The sequence below is a fragment of the Poecilia reticulata genome, linkage group LG20, assembly GCF_000633615.1.
Source record: "Poecilia reticulata strain Guanapo linkage group LG20, Guppy_female_1.0+MT, whole genome shotgun sequence".
Lineage (NCBI taxonomy): Eukaryota > Metazoa > Chordata > Actinopteri > Cyprinodontiformes > Poeciliidae > Poecilia > Poecilia reticulata.
In genome coordinates, this window is record NC_024350.1 from 9,389,737 (window position 1) to 9,407,239 (window position 17,503).

The following is a 17,503-nucleotide window of genomic DNA, read 5'->3' on the forward strand; positions in this document are numbered from 1 at the left end:
TAAAATCAGCTCCAAATAAAGTCCATCCAAGACATTAATTTGTCTTCAGATTCCATTTTAGAATATTGAATTGACTTTCTTATAATATCTAATTGAAGCACCGTGGTTGCTTTTAGCTGTTAGTCATCTAATCGTTCTTCTTGCTTCTCTATGCCAACGGTCTGCGTTTAGTCTCCAGGTTCGAGCCGAAATATTTTGTTGGCACATAAGGGGAAAAAAAGAATGTTAAAATGCTTGTTTTCTTGCTTTTGCTTCTATCTGTTTTTCAGTTTGCTTGTGTTACAATTCGCTCAATGATTTTAGTAGAATTTTATTTCTGTAATTGTGAATTATTTCTAATTATTTCTAATTTATAGTGTATCATCAAATACAACATGGCTGCTTATTCATGTTTGGGTATTATTTCACATTTTCAGGTAAAAATGGAGGTTTCCAGTACTGATGGTTGTATTCATTTGTTTGTCGTGGAACTGTACAAGTATATTTGTTAGGATCAGTAGGGGTGAGAATGCAAATGTGTCCATTTTACGCACAGAGAAGAAGTAAGAACTTTACTTTTATTTTCAGCTAATTCCTTCAGGTAAATTACAAAAATGTACGCGTAATTCACTCTGATTATTTTCTTATAATAAATTAAGAATGACGATTTCTCACTGCTAATACTGGGAATGTACTAACATTAAGTGTATCAAAGTTGATTAAAAAAATACTTCAATTAATTTTAAGCACCGACATGCCTTAAATTTTGATCCAAAGCTTAGATAATAATAAAAAAAAGATAAAGTTAAGACGGTATGTAAACTTAGATCAATAACTTTGGTTTAACTGTCCTGTAGGAGAACATCAGATAAAGAAACAGCTTGGCTTAGCTGCTGATTTCAGTGCGATTTAAACTAAACACCTTCTCCTCCTATCTGAGTGTGTGCTACTGTGTTGAGTCACTTGCCAGGTCAAGTCAGCAAACTTCCCTGTACTGACTTCTCATTACTCAGCAGGTCCAGTCGGACAAACTGTTTTTCTCCAACTGGTTGTCTTGCAAAGATAGATGTCCTATCTATTGAAATGTTTGGTCTATACTCTAGCAACATGGTACTCATAGTTGTGGACAAAAGTAAAGCATCCCTGCCTTCTAAAAGTGCCTTATGAGTGGCAGAGTAGTGGGTTCCTGTATCACAAGATCTTACAAAATAACAAGTTATAAAACTTCTCAATTGACGTTTCTTTCAAATTGCTATTCAGGGATGTGGCTCCATCTTTTAAAGTCAATCAATCAAATTTTATTTGTATAGCACATTTCAGCAGCAAGGCATTTCAAAGTGCTTTACATAATTAAAATAAAAACAGGATGTGACATTAAATAAACAGTGAAAAAGAGAAAGAGATTTAAAAAAAAGAAGAAGATAAAAACATTAAAACCCGCACCCCTTTAGGACTTCAGTTAAACATCGCTTAACTGGGATTCTAACCCTCAGGGACTTTAGTCAAAAACACCGTTTGACAAGGACTCCAACCTCTAGGTTTTTAGTTGAAACGCCATCAACTGGGACTCTAAACCCCATAGAACTTTAGTTAAACGTCGTTTAACTGGGACGTTTTCCGGGGGGCTTTACATCATTAAAACGTAGAAAAGAAATAAAAAGAAATTAAAAACATTAAAGACATAAAAACATGGAAGACATCAAAACCCGCACTCTAACCCTAATTTAGCCATTAGTAACTCTAAACAGGTGGGTTTTAAGTTGAGATTTAAAGGCACCCAGTGTTTCAGCTGTTTTACAGTTTTCTGGAAGTTTGTTCCAAATCTGTGGTGCATAGAAGCTGAATGCTGCTTCTCCTCGTTTGGTTCTGGTTCTGGGGATGCAGAACAGACCAGAACCAGAAGATCTGAGGGGTCTAGACGGTTGGTACAGYAATAACAGATCTTTAAGGTATTGTGGTGCTAAACCGTTCAGTGATTTATAAACTAACATCAGTATTTTAAAGTCTATTCTCTGAGCTACAGGGAGCCAGTGTAGGGACTTTAAAACTGGTGTTATGTGCTCCATCTTCCTGGTTTTAGTCAGAACGCGAGCAGCAGCGTTCTGGATCAGCTGCAGCTGTTTGATTTGTTAGTCAGACCTGTGAAGACGCTGTTGCAGTAATCAATGCGGCCAAAGATAAACGCATGGATGAGTTTCTCTAGATCGTGCTGAGACATAAGTCCTCTAATTCTGGAGATGTTCTTCAGGTGATAGAAGGCCGACTTTGTGTGCATGTAAGCTGTTCTTTGTCTCTTCATTGGGCTGCAAATTTCAAGCTAACGACCTACTTTAAGACGGCTACACAGAGGCAAAGGTGCATATCATTTTCTTCTCCATGTGTTCCAGGCTCTCTCAAATTTTCACGCCACACTGATTTTTTCTTTTTTTTTTACCGTTGTTTGTTCCTCTGCCTCACATGCATTAATGTTTTCATGGCTACCTCATGCAGAGTTTTATTTTTTTTCCAGTTTTAGTTTGCGTTATTTCCTTGCTCTCCTATGACCTTTGCAATGTAACCTCATGAACGCAGCAACTTGTTCTTGTTTTGATTGGGTATTAAAATTCATGGAAGTTTTCGCAACAGTCTAGAACAGTGGTTCTTAACCTGGGTTCGATCGAACCCCAGGGGTTCGATGAGTCGGTCTCAGGGGTTTGGCGGAGCCTCTGCGCGGAGGTAAAGGCACACTTGTGTAAAGTTGTGATGACGCGCCCCGCTTTGCCATCACTTGCTGCAGAGGATCACGTTACATTGCTTAGCCAATCAGAGCTGCGGAGGAGCCCTGATTGAAGTAGCTCCACTCTCAGCATGGATTTGAACTTGTGTGATTAATTACTTCAGTAAAGCTCTATACTTCTAAATCTGCTCCTTAGTTGCATCTTTTCAGGGTTGGTACTGCCTCTAGTGGCGTGGGGGTGGTAATACAACTACTATAATTACATTACTAAATCCGAATACCGCAAAGTATTTTGTGTGTCGGGGGGTTGGAATAAGAAGGGTTCAGTGAATGCGCATATGAAACTGGGGGGTTCGGTACCTCAAAAAAGGTTAAGAACCACTGGTCTAGAACTTTTTTCAGCTGAACGTTGCCACATATCAAAGGCAGCAGCAGCTTCTTATTGCCGACTGCGTACACCTGTGAATCAGACTCGTTGAAGTCACTCTCCTAAATACAGGAGGTTACTATAGAGCAAATGATACCAAAAGAAATGGTGTGAGACAAAAGTTGAGAGGAAATTCGGTTTCAAGACACAAGAGCAAATGTAATGACTGATGATGAATATAGCCGTGCTTAATGACCATAAGAGAAATACCATTCCATTTTTAATAACCTCTATATACCTTCATATTGTATTACCACCCAGTTCTTACCCCTATTTCCTTGACATAAATAGGGTAGATGGCTTTTCAGAGTTGTCGAAATGACTTGAATTTGCTCAATTCAGATTGAGCAAATTCAAAGGCCCCTCTTCTTTTTATTGATGCATCTTCTCTGACACCGTCGCGGAAGTATCATACACTGTGTGTGCTTATTCGCAGGTATGCGACAGGTCATAGAGACGGATATGCAATTGAAGAAAAACTCTAGGAATCTTGGAGGCTTATTTTCTCTGTCCCTTTCTTCATCATCCCATTGCTTCTCTCTTGTACTAGTAAATTGACTTGCACAGCCAAACAGTATGTTTTTCACCCTTGTGGTATCATGAGTCACACCAACCCAATAAAGAGACTGCTTTTCCCTGTGTGTAATTACAATCAGTGTAGAAGTGTCACTGAATAGGACCCAACCAGCAGCTGGAGAATAGGGCTACATTGACAAAGCACTTGCAACTGTGGAACAAGTAAAATTAAGTCCTTTCTATTCGTACTCCCTTGTTCTTATTATGCAGAAGCTATCTCAGCTTTTGTGCCGCTGTATTGTTGCTTAATCCGAACACTATTTAGCTGAATTACTTTGTAGGCATCGAGCATTGGTTTGACTCAAGCCCCCCCAAAAGGGAATTGTGGCTACTTTTTAATTTGGTTGCTTTAAAGTTTCGAATGTAGTTTTGTTCATTAGAGAGTCACTATGTGTGCTTTTATTCAGTAAGCAGTTTTGGCGTATGTTTATAGAAACTAGACCAAAGATAAATGGAGGTCACCCCAACTTGTGTCTTTAATTCCTCGGGGCGTTATAATTATGGAGAGAAGAATTATTGGCAGCACATTACAACAAAGTAGACGGTATACTACAAGGCATTTCTATTATGTGCTGCTTATTATGGGCCTGTGCAACACCTAACTAGAATTGAGACCCATTAAGGCAGACCGATAAGAACCTAGGGATCCACTTTAGTCATTTACTGCAAAGTGCCAAGTTCAACTCAGTGGGCCTTTTATAGAGTACACCAGCTGGGTAAACAAATTAATCGTCCAGCCATGGTTTCCCAGCACAACCATGCAGCCCAGGGCAATCATACATCAGAAGGAGTGATAGCGACTGTCTCCACCTGGAAATAGAAAGCTTCTACTATTAAAGACAGACAACCGCCGAGGACCCGCTGGTTTGCGCCATTCATACTTATTCTGCCTCTCAACTGTACTTGTTCTGCTCCAGGTAGCTGTGAGAATATTAAAGTAGCTAAACACGTGACCGTCTGAAGAGTTCTGCACATTGATCGAAACCAATATCCAAATAATAGGTTTGGACATTTACGTTTTTGTAGGCATGGGACAATATATAAGACAGATTTTGGTAACCTTAGTTATGCATACTGGAAGTAGGTGCTTGCTTAAAAAGACAGAAATGCAGCTAACATTACTGCTGTTGCGTCTATGTAAAGAGAGCCTCAAGTTCACGTATTTACCTTTGTTCTCTGCTTAGGTACCTACCCTTCAGAAGGTAGGTGAGTTTACTAATAGAAATTTTAAGAAGTAAATGAGTAAATATACATTTATTTCTAGTCAGACAAAATAAGTAGCTTTTTCTTAAAATATGCAAAATATAGAGGCCTAAGCAGTAGACAGAAAAGAAAGAAACTCGTGATACTTCAACTTTTACCAGTATTGTTGTGTAAGACTTTTGACAAGTAACTAATAATTCAAAAGTGCTCATGTCTTTTTCTTTGGGTTGTTGGAAAACATTGATCCCAGACAGAAAGTAGAATATTCATGATATTCAACATTTCAATCTGAACGACAAGGTTTTATTTACCAAGTTGCTCCTGGCCGATGTCTGCTGTTTTGGCATTTGCAACATACATGTAAGTTGTTAATGACTTGATGGCTTTACACCAAATTGTATGCTTCATTAAACAACAAGTGTCACCAAATATGCGACACCCATACAGTCTGAATGCATGACAATGATAATGATTTGTTAAGTTATAGTAAGACAAGGCGTTTCTTTGCGACATGCATTGTGTACAGTGATATTGCTGTAAATACCACCAGTGATATTTTGTGCAGCCTTGTTCCTGAGGTGAGATATTCTATTTAGTTTGGAACTTTATGTGTCACCATGCATCCAAACCAGAAGTTTAAACTCATTCTATATTGAACATGGAGCCAGTGCAGCGTGATCAATACAGGCGTCACATGGGAGTGCTTTTAGAATCTTGCCAGAAGCATTGCAGCTGCATTTTGATTAGCTGTTGGCAATTCACATACGTCTTACTGAGGAAAAGTAAAAATAGAATTACTGTGATATTCTCCTGTGTTTTCTAATATTTTATTGTCAGAAGTAACCATAAATACTGCACGATGTCTAAGGTCAGTAAGACAGCGGATTCTTCTGTATCCTTATACAACATGACTTGTTATCAACTGTTTTTTCATTTCCGTTACCTTGAAACAAGCATTTTTGAAATTGTCCCAACAGGATAACTTTTCAAATAGCTTTTCTTTTTAATAACTTAAAAAAAAAAAATGTGAAGGAGATGTCCTCTCCTTTGGTCATACACCGTTGACTGACAGCTTGCAGCAGCTAGTGTGGTGGAGGAAGCTTTACTTTCCTCTACCATCTCTGTCTGCAGCATCTCATTGAAATACGGTACACTCTCAGAATTGCGTGATGCAAAAACGTTGCCCTTTTGAAACCACGACTGGCTAAAACTGCGGTGTACCTAGAAATCTGAGGCCGACCCATTTCCAGTGTCGTGTGTCCTACTTATGGTTTGATCTTGAAGCAGGTACTCCAAGCTGCACCAGTGTCAGCCACAGTGAGAATATGGGCCAGACCGGTCTAGTAATTACTAAAGTACAGTAATCTTCAGGGTCAAAAAGGGCAAATGTGTGACTGGCTGTTGATGTGCGTGTGTGTGTGCGTGTGTGTGTGTGTGTGTGTGTGTGTGTGTGTGTGTGTGTGTGTGTGTGTGTGTGTGTGTGTGTGTGTGTGTGTGTTTCTGTGCATAGCTGCACATTACATCATAACAGGCAGGAACAGTGTGCAGCGGAGCACCTAAAAATGGAAACCCATTTCCGAAGGTTCAAACTAAGTTATAAAGTTGTTACGCTTGTTCAAATGTGTATTTTCTACAAAGCTTTCAGGTTTAAATTGCCTATTTTGAAGCACTTTGAACACTTAAACACAGATTTTGCCTTTAAAAGTATCTGTTTTTCCTCCGTCAGTGAAGAAAGCAGACTTTTTTGAGTTTTAAAGACATATTTCCCTGATTTTCAGTGTACTGAAAGAAGGTAAATACAGATCTGAGTAAAGATTAAGTATAGCATATTCATTTACGGCAATCTAAATAAATATTTAAATGTAACTTTTCGTTCCCCGATGACGGAGGAAAAAACATGAAGAAAATTGTTCCCTTTTCTTTTTTGCATTCAAAGGGATTTTTGACGATTCTCTTCCAGTCTACAACTGCTGTCAGAATTTGCCTCTGTGTAGCAGCGAAAGCCCCAGAGCGGCACTGAAAAGGCTCGAAAACACCTTTTCTGAATCACCCTCTCTGTGTGTCAGGTTAGAGCTGTTTTGGTTATTTCATCCTTGTTTTGAAGAGGTGGGTGCTCCGCAGGGAAAAGGTTATGTCATGTCTGTGCACCAGTCAGGCTCGAGCAACATGTTAGTCCTGAATCTTGTGACAGCTGGGGGTTTGTTGTCTTTCGTTTCCAGTCAGCTTCAATTAAATTTGATCAGGACCGCTCCTCTGAAGCAGGGCTAGAGAATTTAAAATAAGATTTAGTTGTACTACTGTTCAGTCTAATTATATCATTTATCACTGCCCCACAAATGCCAACCCTTAAACACGAGTTGCATAATGAAGGGGTGTTCGGCAGTGGATGGAATTATGCATGGCTCTTTTATTTAAGCTTCTTCTAAATTCATGTTCATAGTGAAAAATATAAAAAATAAACACAAACATTTACTTGTTAAACCCTCTCCCGCGAGAACATTTTGGATCCTGTTTGTGTGTTCACACACACACGCACACACAAAAACTGAAATAAATAAGCAATGCTAAGCCTGGTGGGGGCACAAGTAAAGCCTAGTGGCCCGTCAGGCTTATAATACACTGAGGGAAACCCATGGTGAAGAATTGGCCAATGGGGAGTGACCCATTATATCCTATCATCAAAATGTAGAATATGCTAAGTGGTTAACACCAGTTATTGTATTTTTAGTCAAAAACATTTAAACCCCTGAATATCAGGAGAGAATATGGCCTATCAAAGGCAAAATGGTGTCAAAAATGATTCCCCTAAGGTGTTGTGTCTTTTTGTGGGGTGCTGCTAGCTTGAGCATGTTACAGAGAGTGTGCTCCGTTTGCTGCAAAAATCAGGAAACTGTATCAGTTCCAGATAACTGATGAAATTGTGCCTTTTTTGTGGGCACAACAACATTTTTTATGACATCATCTATAAACAGTTTAAGGATTAAAGTTGTACAAAACATGAGTACGAACAGTTATATCTGAGCTTAACTATTCAATAACCGTATGATTGAGTCATTTGGTCAATGTAAAACTTTTTGTTCATAGTATTTTTAAAAAAACGCCTCAATTCATAGATAAATTCAGCATAAAACCTTTTTTTTCATGCTTGGTGTTAGAGCCTGGCTCAGGGGCTGCAAGAGACTCGGGGAGAGGACACAGGGTGGTGGCTTTATAAGAAAATAATTTGTTAAACTAAAAACCCAAGACGTAACTTGTTTGAGCCGTTGTCAGTGATATGATATCTGAATGCCTGGTGTGTATAGTGTGTACACTTCATATGGTGTATATGAAGCAAAACTCAAATCGGAAACGAAATCTCAGAGGTGGTCAGTGTGAACTCTCCACTGAACAGAGGGGCCACCGATGAAGAGCAGGCAGGAACAGCTTTTACAGGGCAGCGGCGCACCGGCCCCAGGTGCATCTCTTACCTCTGATGGCAGGGCCAACCCGACAAACAAACAGAAGGAGACTCCCTGGTGGTTGGGTCGTCACAGTCAACCTCTGTGGACGTTTTGCCTCCAGTGTTTTATTGTTGTTGTTTTCTAGTGTTTTTCCAGTAATCATTGTGTAACTGTGCCAGTGTTGTTCTTTGTTGTGGCAGATCTTCAGGAGGTGTTGGCTGGTGTTTAAAAAGGCTTCTAGTAAAGGACCCAGGAGGCTAGAAAAGTATCCCGATGAAAAGGCAGCCTACTTTAGAAGTTTCCACAAGGTAAGATCCTCATCCAAGTCTTGAACGTTTTATTTGTTTAATTCATTCTTGATGGCCCCTTTTTTTGTCTTATTGTTTTTCCAATGTCCCCATCACACCACTGTGTTATCCGTCTTTGTGTTTCGTTGGGAGCATGAAGCTGTGCAGCTGTAATAAAATAACTACCTTGCATAACCATTTTTGCCAAATTGAGTTAAATGTCTCACAGTCCACATCATTAGCCTCTCCTAAACTCTTAAATGGGCATCGCTTCATTTATTTTTTAGTTTTTTAGTTTTTGTTATTCCTGTTGCCTGTCAGTCTCTGTTTAAATCACACTTTTCCCTTCCACTTAACTGCCAATCATATGCTTGAAAAGCAGCTTCTTTAGCAAAGATCTTCCTATGATTTTATATGCCATAGCGTAGCATCCCTGTATTACAGCATACTGTAATTTTAAGTTGGTCTTATGCGATATGCAACCTTCCTAAGGAGCAAAAGTTTGATATTTTATTAGTTTTATGCTGATAATCAAATGAACAGAAATGAATTCATGAAAAATGTCACCTTACATTGACGAATATGTTTCGCATATAATGCACCTGTACTGACGTTAGACAATACCAAGTAATTGAAACAAGACTTTTTTACTTACAAAAAGATGGGTTTAGTTTTGCGTCAGGACACAAAAGTGGTATTATTAGGATTTTCTTATTTCATATTAGTATGCATATTTTGTACCAAACATACCAAACAAATGTTTGGTCCAAAAGAAAAAATACAGATTAAAGAGAGAAAGAGACCAAAAATATAGTATGCTTAAAGTAAATCATTGTTTACACCAGCACTTCAATATAAGCAACTATATTATAAAAACGTACACCTTAGATTGTGATTTCTAAGAAAATAAAAACAAAGTAAAGCATGCTGTCTAGATTATACGTTTCTTTATTGATGGTTTTTGAATGTGCAAACCTCAGACAGTCAAATCTACAGTTTTGTTTGGAGTGGTGTAGTCTATTATGCTGATGATGCTGATCCATTCAATATTCGGGAAGCTGCATCATGTAGCAATTACACAGCCATGAAATTAAGTATTGATATTCTACAAAGTATGATCTGTATTGATTCTGAAATGCTTTGGCCTTTTGTCCGTTGCCGTCATTAGATAACCGTCTCTATTTGAGTCTTTGTTAATGTTACCAGCGTCTGCTGCTTCCCCGCAGCACGCTGTGGGTACAGGTGGTGCTAATAGGACGTCGGATGTGAATGCCTGTCTGTCCGACGCTGTCTTCTCAAGTACATAAAACTCCTCAGGCAGCTGCCTCTGGCAAAAAAAAAAAAAAAGTCTAAATGCCTCTGACACAGACATGCAGAGCATAATTACCAGGCAACAGCCAAGAGTTTCATTTTGCAATTTGGCAAACTGCTCAAATTAATTAGCGTTGAGTGATAACATCAGCTGAGACCTCCTTGCCAACAAGTGAGTAACAACATTTAAGCTTAAGATTTGTTATCTTTGAAAAAACACAAGCAAGAAATCCCTTTTCTTCGTTTTATATTTGTGTATATATTCTTTGTAATGGTGTTTATCTCCATACATGCAAAATTAAAATGCACACGGCTTATTCCATTCCAAATCATTTCAGCACATCTCAAAATATCAGTGTTCAAAATATAGCCGTTTCTTATTTTTTCTTTACAAATTCAAACATTTACTGGATAAATAGAAATTCTTCTTCAACATTAAATCCTTTTAAGTATTAACATGTATTTGAACTTTCAATGTTATTTGAAGCACGCAAACGTTTCTTTTGGTCCATTGGATGATAGTTTTCCTGTTTCTTCAACATTTCTTGGTCTCTTCAATTTTCAAGCATTTTGGATCATTTTAGCATAGCGCCGCATCATATTCCCCTCTCTTGTATCAACATTTTCATTAAATCACACCATTCCTTAGAGTAGTGTTTTAAACATCTCATTTTAGTCAGTTTTTTTCAGTTAGTAATGAACCATCATTAAACCAACACTTAAGGTGGTGCCTCCCTCCTTAAATAAGGCACCACCTGTTTTTTTTTTGTTTTTTTTTCATGTAATGAAATATCTCACTTGTCTAGTTTTCTGCTACATCTATTAGTAAATCATATTCCACATGGAAAAACATTTTCCACCAAAAAAAAAATGTTGATCTGGTTATTGATATTGTACTGCTTTTATTGTGAGCATAACCGGAGCACTAAGCTGTTTTAAACATGCAGTGGGAAACCTGTTTTCATCTTTGCATTACAATTCTGTCCAGTGATATCAGATGATGAAGTTAAGGATCTAGTAAGGCCCTATTTGGACTTTATCTCGTCCTCTAGGCCTTTCCCCCTCTCTTTGAAAAGTAGTAATCCTCCATATAATATCTCTCTCCGCACCTCCTAAGCCCCTTGAAATGCACCAATTATGATTCATTATCCCGGTAAGTGAAGATGATTTTAAAGGAGCAGCGCCATGAACAATGTTTTACCCTAATGAGAGGAGATAAGGGGAGATAATGGAGGGCTGCGGAGTAAACTTTGTGGCTGTAGTTATCTTCTCTCCTGTGATAATGAGGCAAATTGGTGAGGTTTTCTTTTCCAGTTTTGTCTTTATCTGTGTCTATTGATGTGGCCACAAGCCATCGTGATGTTTTGATCCACTCTGTTTGCACCATTTGCTGCCACAGTATCAGTCATGTATTGTGAATTAGACATATCTCTGCCTACTACATCATGCTGTCACATGAAGCGGCCCGTATGGCTGTAAACCGCAAAGCTCTGAGGCGCCGCATACATCCACGCTGTAGTGAGCGATGGGCGCGCGCATGCACCGCTGAACCTGGTAATGCATTGCCACCGAGATCCAGAAAAGGTCCCGTCTCGGGGCTTCATTCAACGCTGCAGTGCTGTGGGTGGGAAATAGGCTGCACTGGTGGCTGATTTACACAATCAACACAAAGGGATTTTTTATTTTTTTTTCCCATTCCCATTTTTTTCTTTCCTTTCCTTCCCTCTCTCTCTCTCTCTCCTTCTGCAGCATTCTCTCTCTGCAGATCACTGGTCCATGCTTTAAGAAAGAACCTGCATATTTTTGGGTATATTTTTAGCTTCCTGTGGAGTTGTTTTTGAGGCCTCTTGAGCTCTGGCTTGAGTCAGCTACTGCGAAAATGTCAAGCTGCATTGGAGCTTGACATGGATAGATTGTTTGCATATTTGTGCTATTAAGAATAATGTAATAAGGCATGATCAGATTTAGTCACATATTGAGAGGTTTAGATTCTACATACAACTCTGGGGAACAAATGAAGAGACCACTGCACTGAATCCCATTGAAAACCTCATGGTTATTCCACCAAATATTGATTTCTGAACTCTTCCTGAGTTAAAAACAGTAGTATTATAGTTTCTAAATGAACATGAACTTGTTTTCTTTGCATTATTTGAGGTCTGAAATCACAAAATCTTTTTTGTGATCTCTATAAGTTGTTGAGCAAAATCATTATTTTTTTAAACAGGATTTAAAAATGTGTAATGTAAGAGAGGTGCTTGTGCACAGGGGAAGTTGTCTTATTCAATAGTGTAGAAACGAATGAGTTAGTTTTCTTTATGCTTCAACCTGGATGTGGAAACAACAACCAATTATTCTACAGACTTTATTGGTCTAATCGGAGTGTGCAGAGTTAAAGTATCCTTGGTGTAACTACCTCATTTAAAGGTAAAAATAAAATGAACAATAAAATCCTAAAATGCACAGTCATTGCAAAACAAGCTGGCATAGAAGTAATGGTCTTGTTAGTGTGTGCTAGTTACGTTTTACTGCAGCATTTAGGACCAATTGAAGCAGATCAATCTGTAACTGTCCAATATCAGCATAAAAACTACTGCAATAGTCCAGGTAGGTTGAGATCAAGGCAAGCATGATGCTTTTTTTTTTTTTAGGTCACTGTTTTTTAGACGTCTTAACCTTGCAATTATTCTTAACTCAGAAAAGGCATCTTTAAGAAGAACGTTTATCTTTTCATATTTAAACTGTTGTCCATAACTTACAGGTGCTTTTTAATAATTTACACGAATGGAACATATGAAATGCAAATAAACATTGGTCTGAGGACTGATCTCCGACGCATGCCACATGATAGATTAGATCTAAGTAAGATAATTATGGAAACAATTGAAACCGTACACACACCTGCCAGGAATTTAGATTGCGAAGAAATACAAATGTTCCTTTGCTGCTGCATGTGTATAAATGCTTTATAAAATGTCTATCTACTTTATACAGTTACCAGGTTCATTGCAAGATATACCAAGTTGTTCTCTCCTTTGTCTTTCATCAGTAGCAATTAAATGTTCGTTGCTCAACCTGAGGGAAAACTTCTAATGAATTTGTTGCATCTTAAAAACAGACCAGTAAACGTGTTTGTTTTATGTTTTTTTTTGTTTTGTTTTTTTTCCCCCCAAAGCTTTTTGAAATAAACAGGTGCTTTGAGATTCCAGGATGTAGCCCTGTTTTTTTTTTCTCCACACATCTGACATTGAAATCCCACAGCCCAAAAAACACCCAGTAGGATGCTGCTGCACAACATTAATCATTCTGGAGGTTATCCAAGAGACATAGTAACCCTGGACAGGTCACTGGTCCATCACAGGGCCAACACAGTCACAGGAGACACATTCTGAAACTCACTCTTAAGGTCGGTTTAGAAGTGCCAATTCACCTGACATGGAAGTTATTGGACTGCAGGGGAAAGCTGGAGAAGTCAAGCAGGCATGGAGACAGCATGCAAACAGTCATTCTTGCTGTGATTTTAATCGTGGCTGCAGAGTTTGATAATCGTGCATTAATCATCGGTAAAAAGCATTTAAAAAAAAAACTTTCTGAGTATCGTTGACTTGAAAGTTACTGTAAATGATTGCTTAGAGCTTGATAACTCAAACAGTTTTACTCTTGCCAAGGCTTGCTATGTGGCAGGAATAAGAGCCTTATGCAAAAAGTCTAAACTACGTAGTCACTAAATAACAAGAACAATGTTGTGCACAAGACTGATTCCCTTGAAAACAAAAATAAATTGAATGCAGGAAATAAAATAATTTAAAAAAAGAAGTTAAATAGAGGAAATAAGTCAAATGCAAAAAAACACTTGACTACATTTTCTTATCACAATGTGAAACGAGGTAGGTTATAAAAAGGTGTGAAACGGTTTTAGAGCTGAAAGTGATACCTTACTCACATAACAATACCCCGAAACACACAAATGTATGTTTCAGCCAAACTGTCACGTTTAGATGAAAATAAAGTGGTTAAAATGTTCAGGAATAACCCAGGAACCACCAAAGCCCAAATCATACCCTTTACTAGAAACTGCTACAGCATTAGTGTCATTGTCCTAATGCACGTTTTGCATCACCAACCAAAGTAATCAGGAAAGAAGCCACTGCTCCAAAATTAATACCTTTGAGGTCAAGCAGAAATTCTCTGCCTCTTATATGGACAAATACCTTCTGAAGAAATGATTTCGGTTCAAATGAGACAATGATGTGTTTTTTTTGGCTACAATAAAAAACCCCGCCAAGAGTGGCAACAGGACGTTGATCCCAAACATACACTGTTTCTGGAATGAAAAAAAGCTTGTTCGTGGATTAGAGAAAATTCAAAATCTTGCTTTTGAAATTCATCGAAGCTGTTGTACCAATAGTTAACCCCCGGAAAAGAATCGTTCAAATGGATCTTGAAAAGCTGAAAAAAAAAACGTATTTCTAGTTGTATAAACTGAGTACGTGTGGATAGGACAAGGCGCACAAAATTGTAGCTTGAGTTTGAAAAAGAAGAAAAAAAAACCTCAGAGGTTTGTGGAAATCCCTCAGCTGGGCCTGAACGTTGAGCACTGGCTACCTAACTGTAGAGAGAAATTCATTACATGTCACCCCATCGAACAAAGAAATGTGTAGTCCAAATACGGTGTGTATGTGTGCAATAGGGTCTTTAACCTTTAGCAGTCAAGCTTTACTGTATGGGCAATGAGCCCAGCTAATTCATTTGTAACAGTTTGGCAAGAGGCCTATAGTTAGAACACAATAGACTACATTAATGTAATGGGCCTTATCTGCTGGAGACGGCGAGTAGCAGGCAGGCTGTTGAATGAAATGTCCAGTCAATGCTGGTGATATTCAATAAAAAAGTTATCTCCTCCTTTTTTTCATTCACTATGAATTCACTATGAGCCACCTGGTAAAGTGATTTCAGATTCTCATGATTGGTTTCCTCTGTATTAACTGGAAGAGTATTTTCAAGGAGGCGCACAACAATGAGGGTTGCCTTGTACGCCGCAAGCCTCTGCAGTTGCATATTAAACATCATACAGGAGTATGAGCAGCTAGCTAGCGTGTGTGATTTCTCCCGGTTTAAATGAGATTTTTAAGCTTCATAAAATTGCTTGGTGTGACTTGTTCTTTAGGATCACCTCCTCTGTTTAAGTTTACGGCTCTGCATCGTCGTCATTAAGTCCCCGCTGCACTTTCAGCAAAAGCTGTGGAGGATGCCAATTAAGCCGCGCCGTTATTGCTGCAGTGTTCATTGATGTGCTGCCGCCGCCGCTTTTCTCTCCCTGACTTCTGTAGATCACCGAGCTCCATAACATCAAGAACGTCACGCGGATGCCACGGGAGACAAAGAAGCACGCCGTCGCCATCATCTTCTGCGATGACACGTCCAAGACGTTTGCCTGCGAATCAGGTGAGTTGTCCTTTTCTTCGTGCAAAAATCTAATTGGTTGCTTTCAACCACAGCAGGGGGAAATAAGGGGAGAAAAGGTGTTTTGTTTTGCTCCTGAAGATGTGTTATGTTATGGTAATTGAATGAAGCATGTCGGGTCAAAACAAAAAAAAAAAGAGAAACAGAAGTGATGGAGGCTGTGGTGGATCTGAGTTTAGCCAAGTGATGCTCATTTGCCGCCATATTAAGAGGTTAGAAGATGGGTTCTGGAATATTGATTTTTATTGTGCAGGTATGAAAACCAATATTGGGAATAATTTGTGGTGTTTTTTTAAACCCCGTTATGCACTGTAACAATAAAGATTGCATCTAATGGGATGGGTGGAAAGCCCAAAAAATCCTTCCCAAGCAAGTTGAAATGGTTTTATTGAGGCCTAAAGCCGGGCAAAGAAAATGAATCCATGTATTTTATTGTGCTGTTTCACGCTAAGCTGATTTGTGGAGTTGGGTTCCCTGGCTTTACAAGGGATATGGATCTAATTTATGAACGTGGTTTTATCTTTTTCCCCATCCAAATCGGAACAGTTTATTTTTGTTTTGCCTTCAAATGTTACGGATTGCTTCTTGCATAACTTTAAACACCTTAGTTAACCTGTAGTAGCGAAATCGTAGAACTGACGTCCAACCAAATGTAGATACAGATATTTTTCGCACTGTTGAGTATCGACAAACTCTCAAACTAGCACACATTGCCATCGGAGTGTTATTTGGTGGTTAAACAAGTAGCAATAGCTGTGTTGAATTTAAGATATTTGTGTTCCAGGTGGTTCCGAAGTGGAACAAAAGTTGAATAACTAGAGACAACACCATTAGCCGTTGGGTACGGTGCATTCACTGATCACAAACGATTTGTCAGACTGGTTGAGCTAAAAATCAGAAATGACATTTTCCCCAGCTTTTACACATCACACAATTAAAAAGGTAAACTTGCATTGCGTAAGAACTCACTTCATAGGATCCGAATTTGTCCTGCTGCCTTGCAATATCTAATGGCGTGTTAATGCAACGATGAATATTAACGAGCACTGCGCTGTTATTTAAAGACATTTAAATATGCACGAATAAAAAAGTTTTTGTTGCATGTTTTATTTAGGGGGAAAAAAAGTGTTTAGCAGTTATAAATCTCCCCCTATTATGTTACTTTTAAAACAGAAAACCTTTGTTGCGTCCTCCCAAGCAGCGTGCTGTCAATGAGGCACGGAACGGAGCGAGCGGGAAAAAAATAAAAAAAAATAAAATAATCGCGCATTTTTGACAGCTCTGGGTGCAACTGTCAAATATGCACATAAAGAAAGATGAGAGTGTGACCTTGAGTTATGACTACCATTGAGAATGTCAGCTCCTTAAATTCCACCGAGGAGTCGCCTCTCTGACAGATATGAATGCGCGCAGATATACATATTGTATCCGTCTGTGTAATGACTGCTGCTCTGCTGCCGCAAAAAAAAAAAAAAAAAAAAAAAAAAAAAAAAAAAAGCGTCTCCCGATTCGATTCCTGCATACCTGACTCTGGCTTGCCGCGTGTTTGTAAACACTCATTAAAACAAAAAGCGGCGCCGTTTTCTTTCCTCCCTCCTTCACTCACCTACACATGCGCACACGCGTCTTTCTGCCGCGTCTCCAGACGCGCTACACGTAGCGTAGCCTGGACGCCGCTGTGCTGATGTAGTGTTTGTTTGGCTGATTTTCCACTCAGTGGCCTTAAAAAAAAAAAAAAGTGTGGGAGTTTAGAAACACTTAAAGGCCACAGCGAGGGGAGTTAATGAAAGCACGAGGAAAGAGCTGAATTGCCGGAGCTGCCGTGTTTTCTGCTTCCTCCTGTGTGTGAATAAAGTGCTTCGGATAGCAGCTGACCTTTCCTTAACCCTTCTGTCCAATCTGCATTTTCTGGTTGATCTAACAAACAAGCTGTTACATAACGCCGCCATTTACGCCAAATGCTCTCCAGTGATTGGATGCCTCTCACCCGTTCTGTAAGCTTTTGATCTGTATTGATTGACGGAAATAAAAGCGGGTCAGTAACGGGTACAGTGCCACAGTTCCTCTTAGACCTTCCACACATATATTTTTTTTTTTTTTT

The 17,503-nt window shown here is 38.9% G+C and overlaps 1 protein-coding gene across 2 annotated transcripts in view; it reads left to right on the forward strand.

Moving 5' to 3' along the window:
• dok6 (docking protein 6) overlaps nt 1-17,503 on the forward strand; it is a 61,013-nt gene that overhangs the window by 23,653 nt on the left and 19,857 nt on the right. For both annotated transcript variants that reach the window (XM_008438655.2, XM_008438654.2), the window contains exons 2-3: nt 8,542-8,649; nt 15,270-15,384. In XM_008438655.2, coding sequence (XP_008436877.1) covers nt 8,542-8,649; nt 15,270-15,384 — 223 coding nt within the window. The remainder of the gene's footprint in view (nt 1-8,541; nt 8,650-15,269; nt 15,385-17,503) is intronic.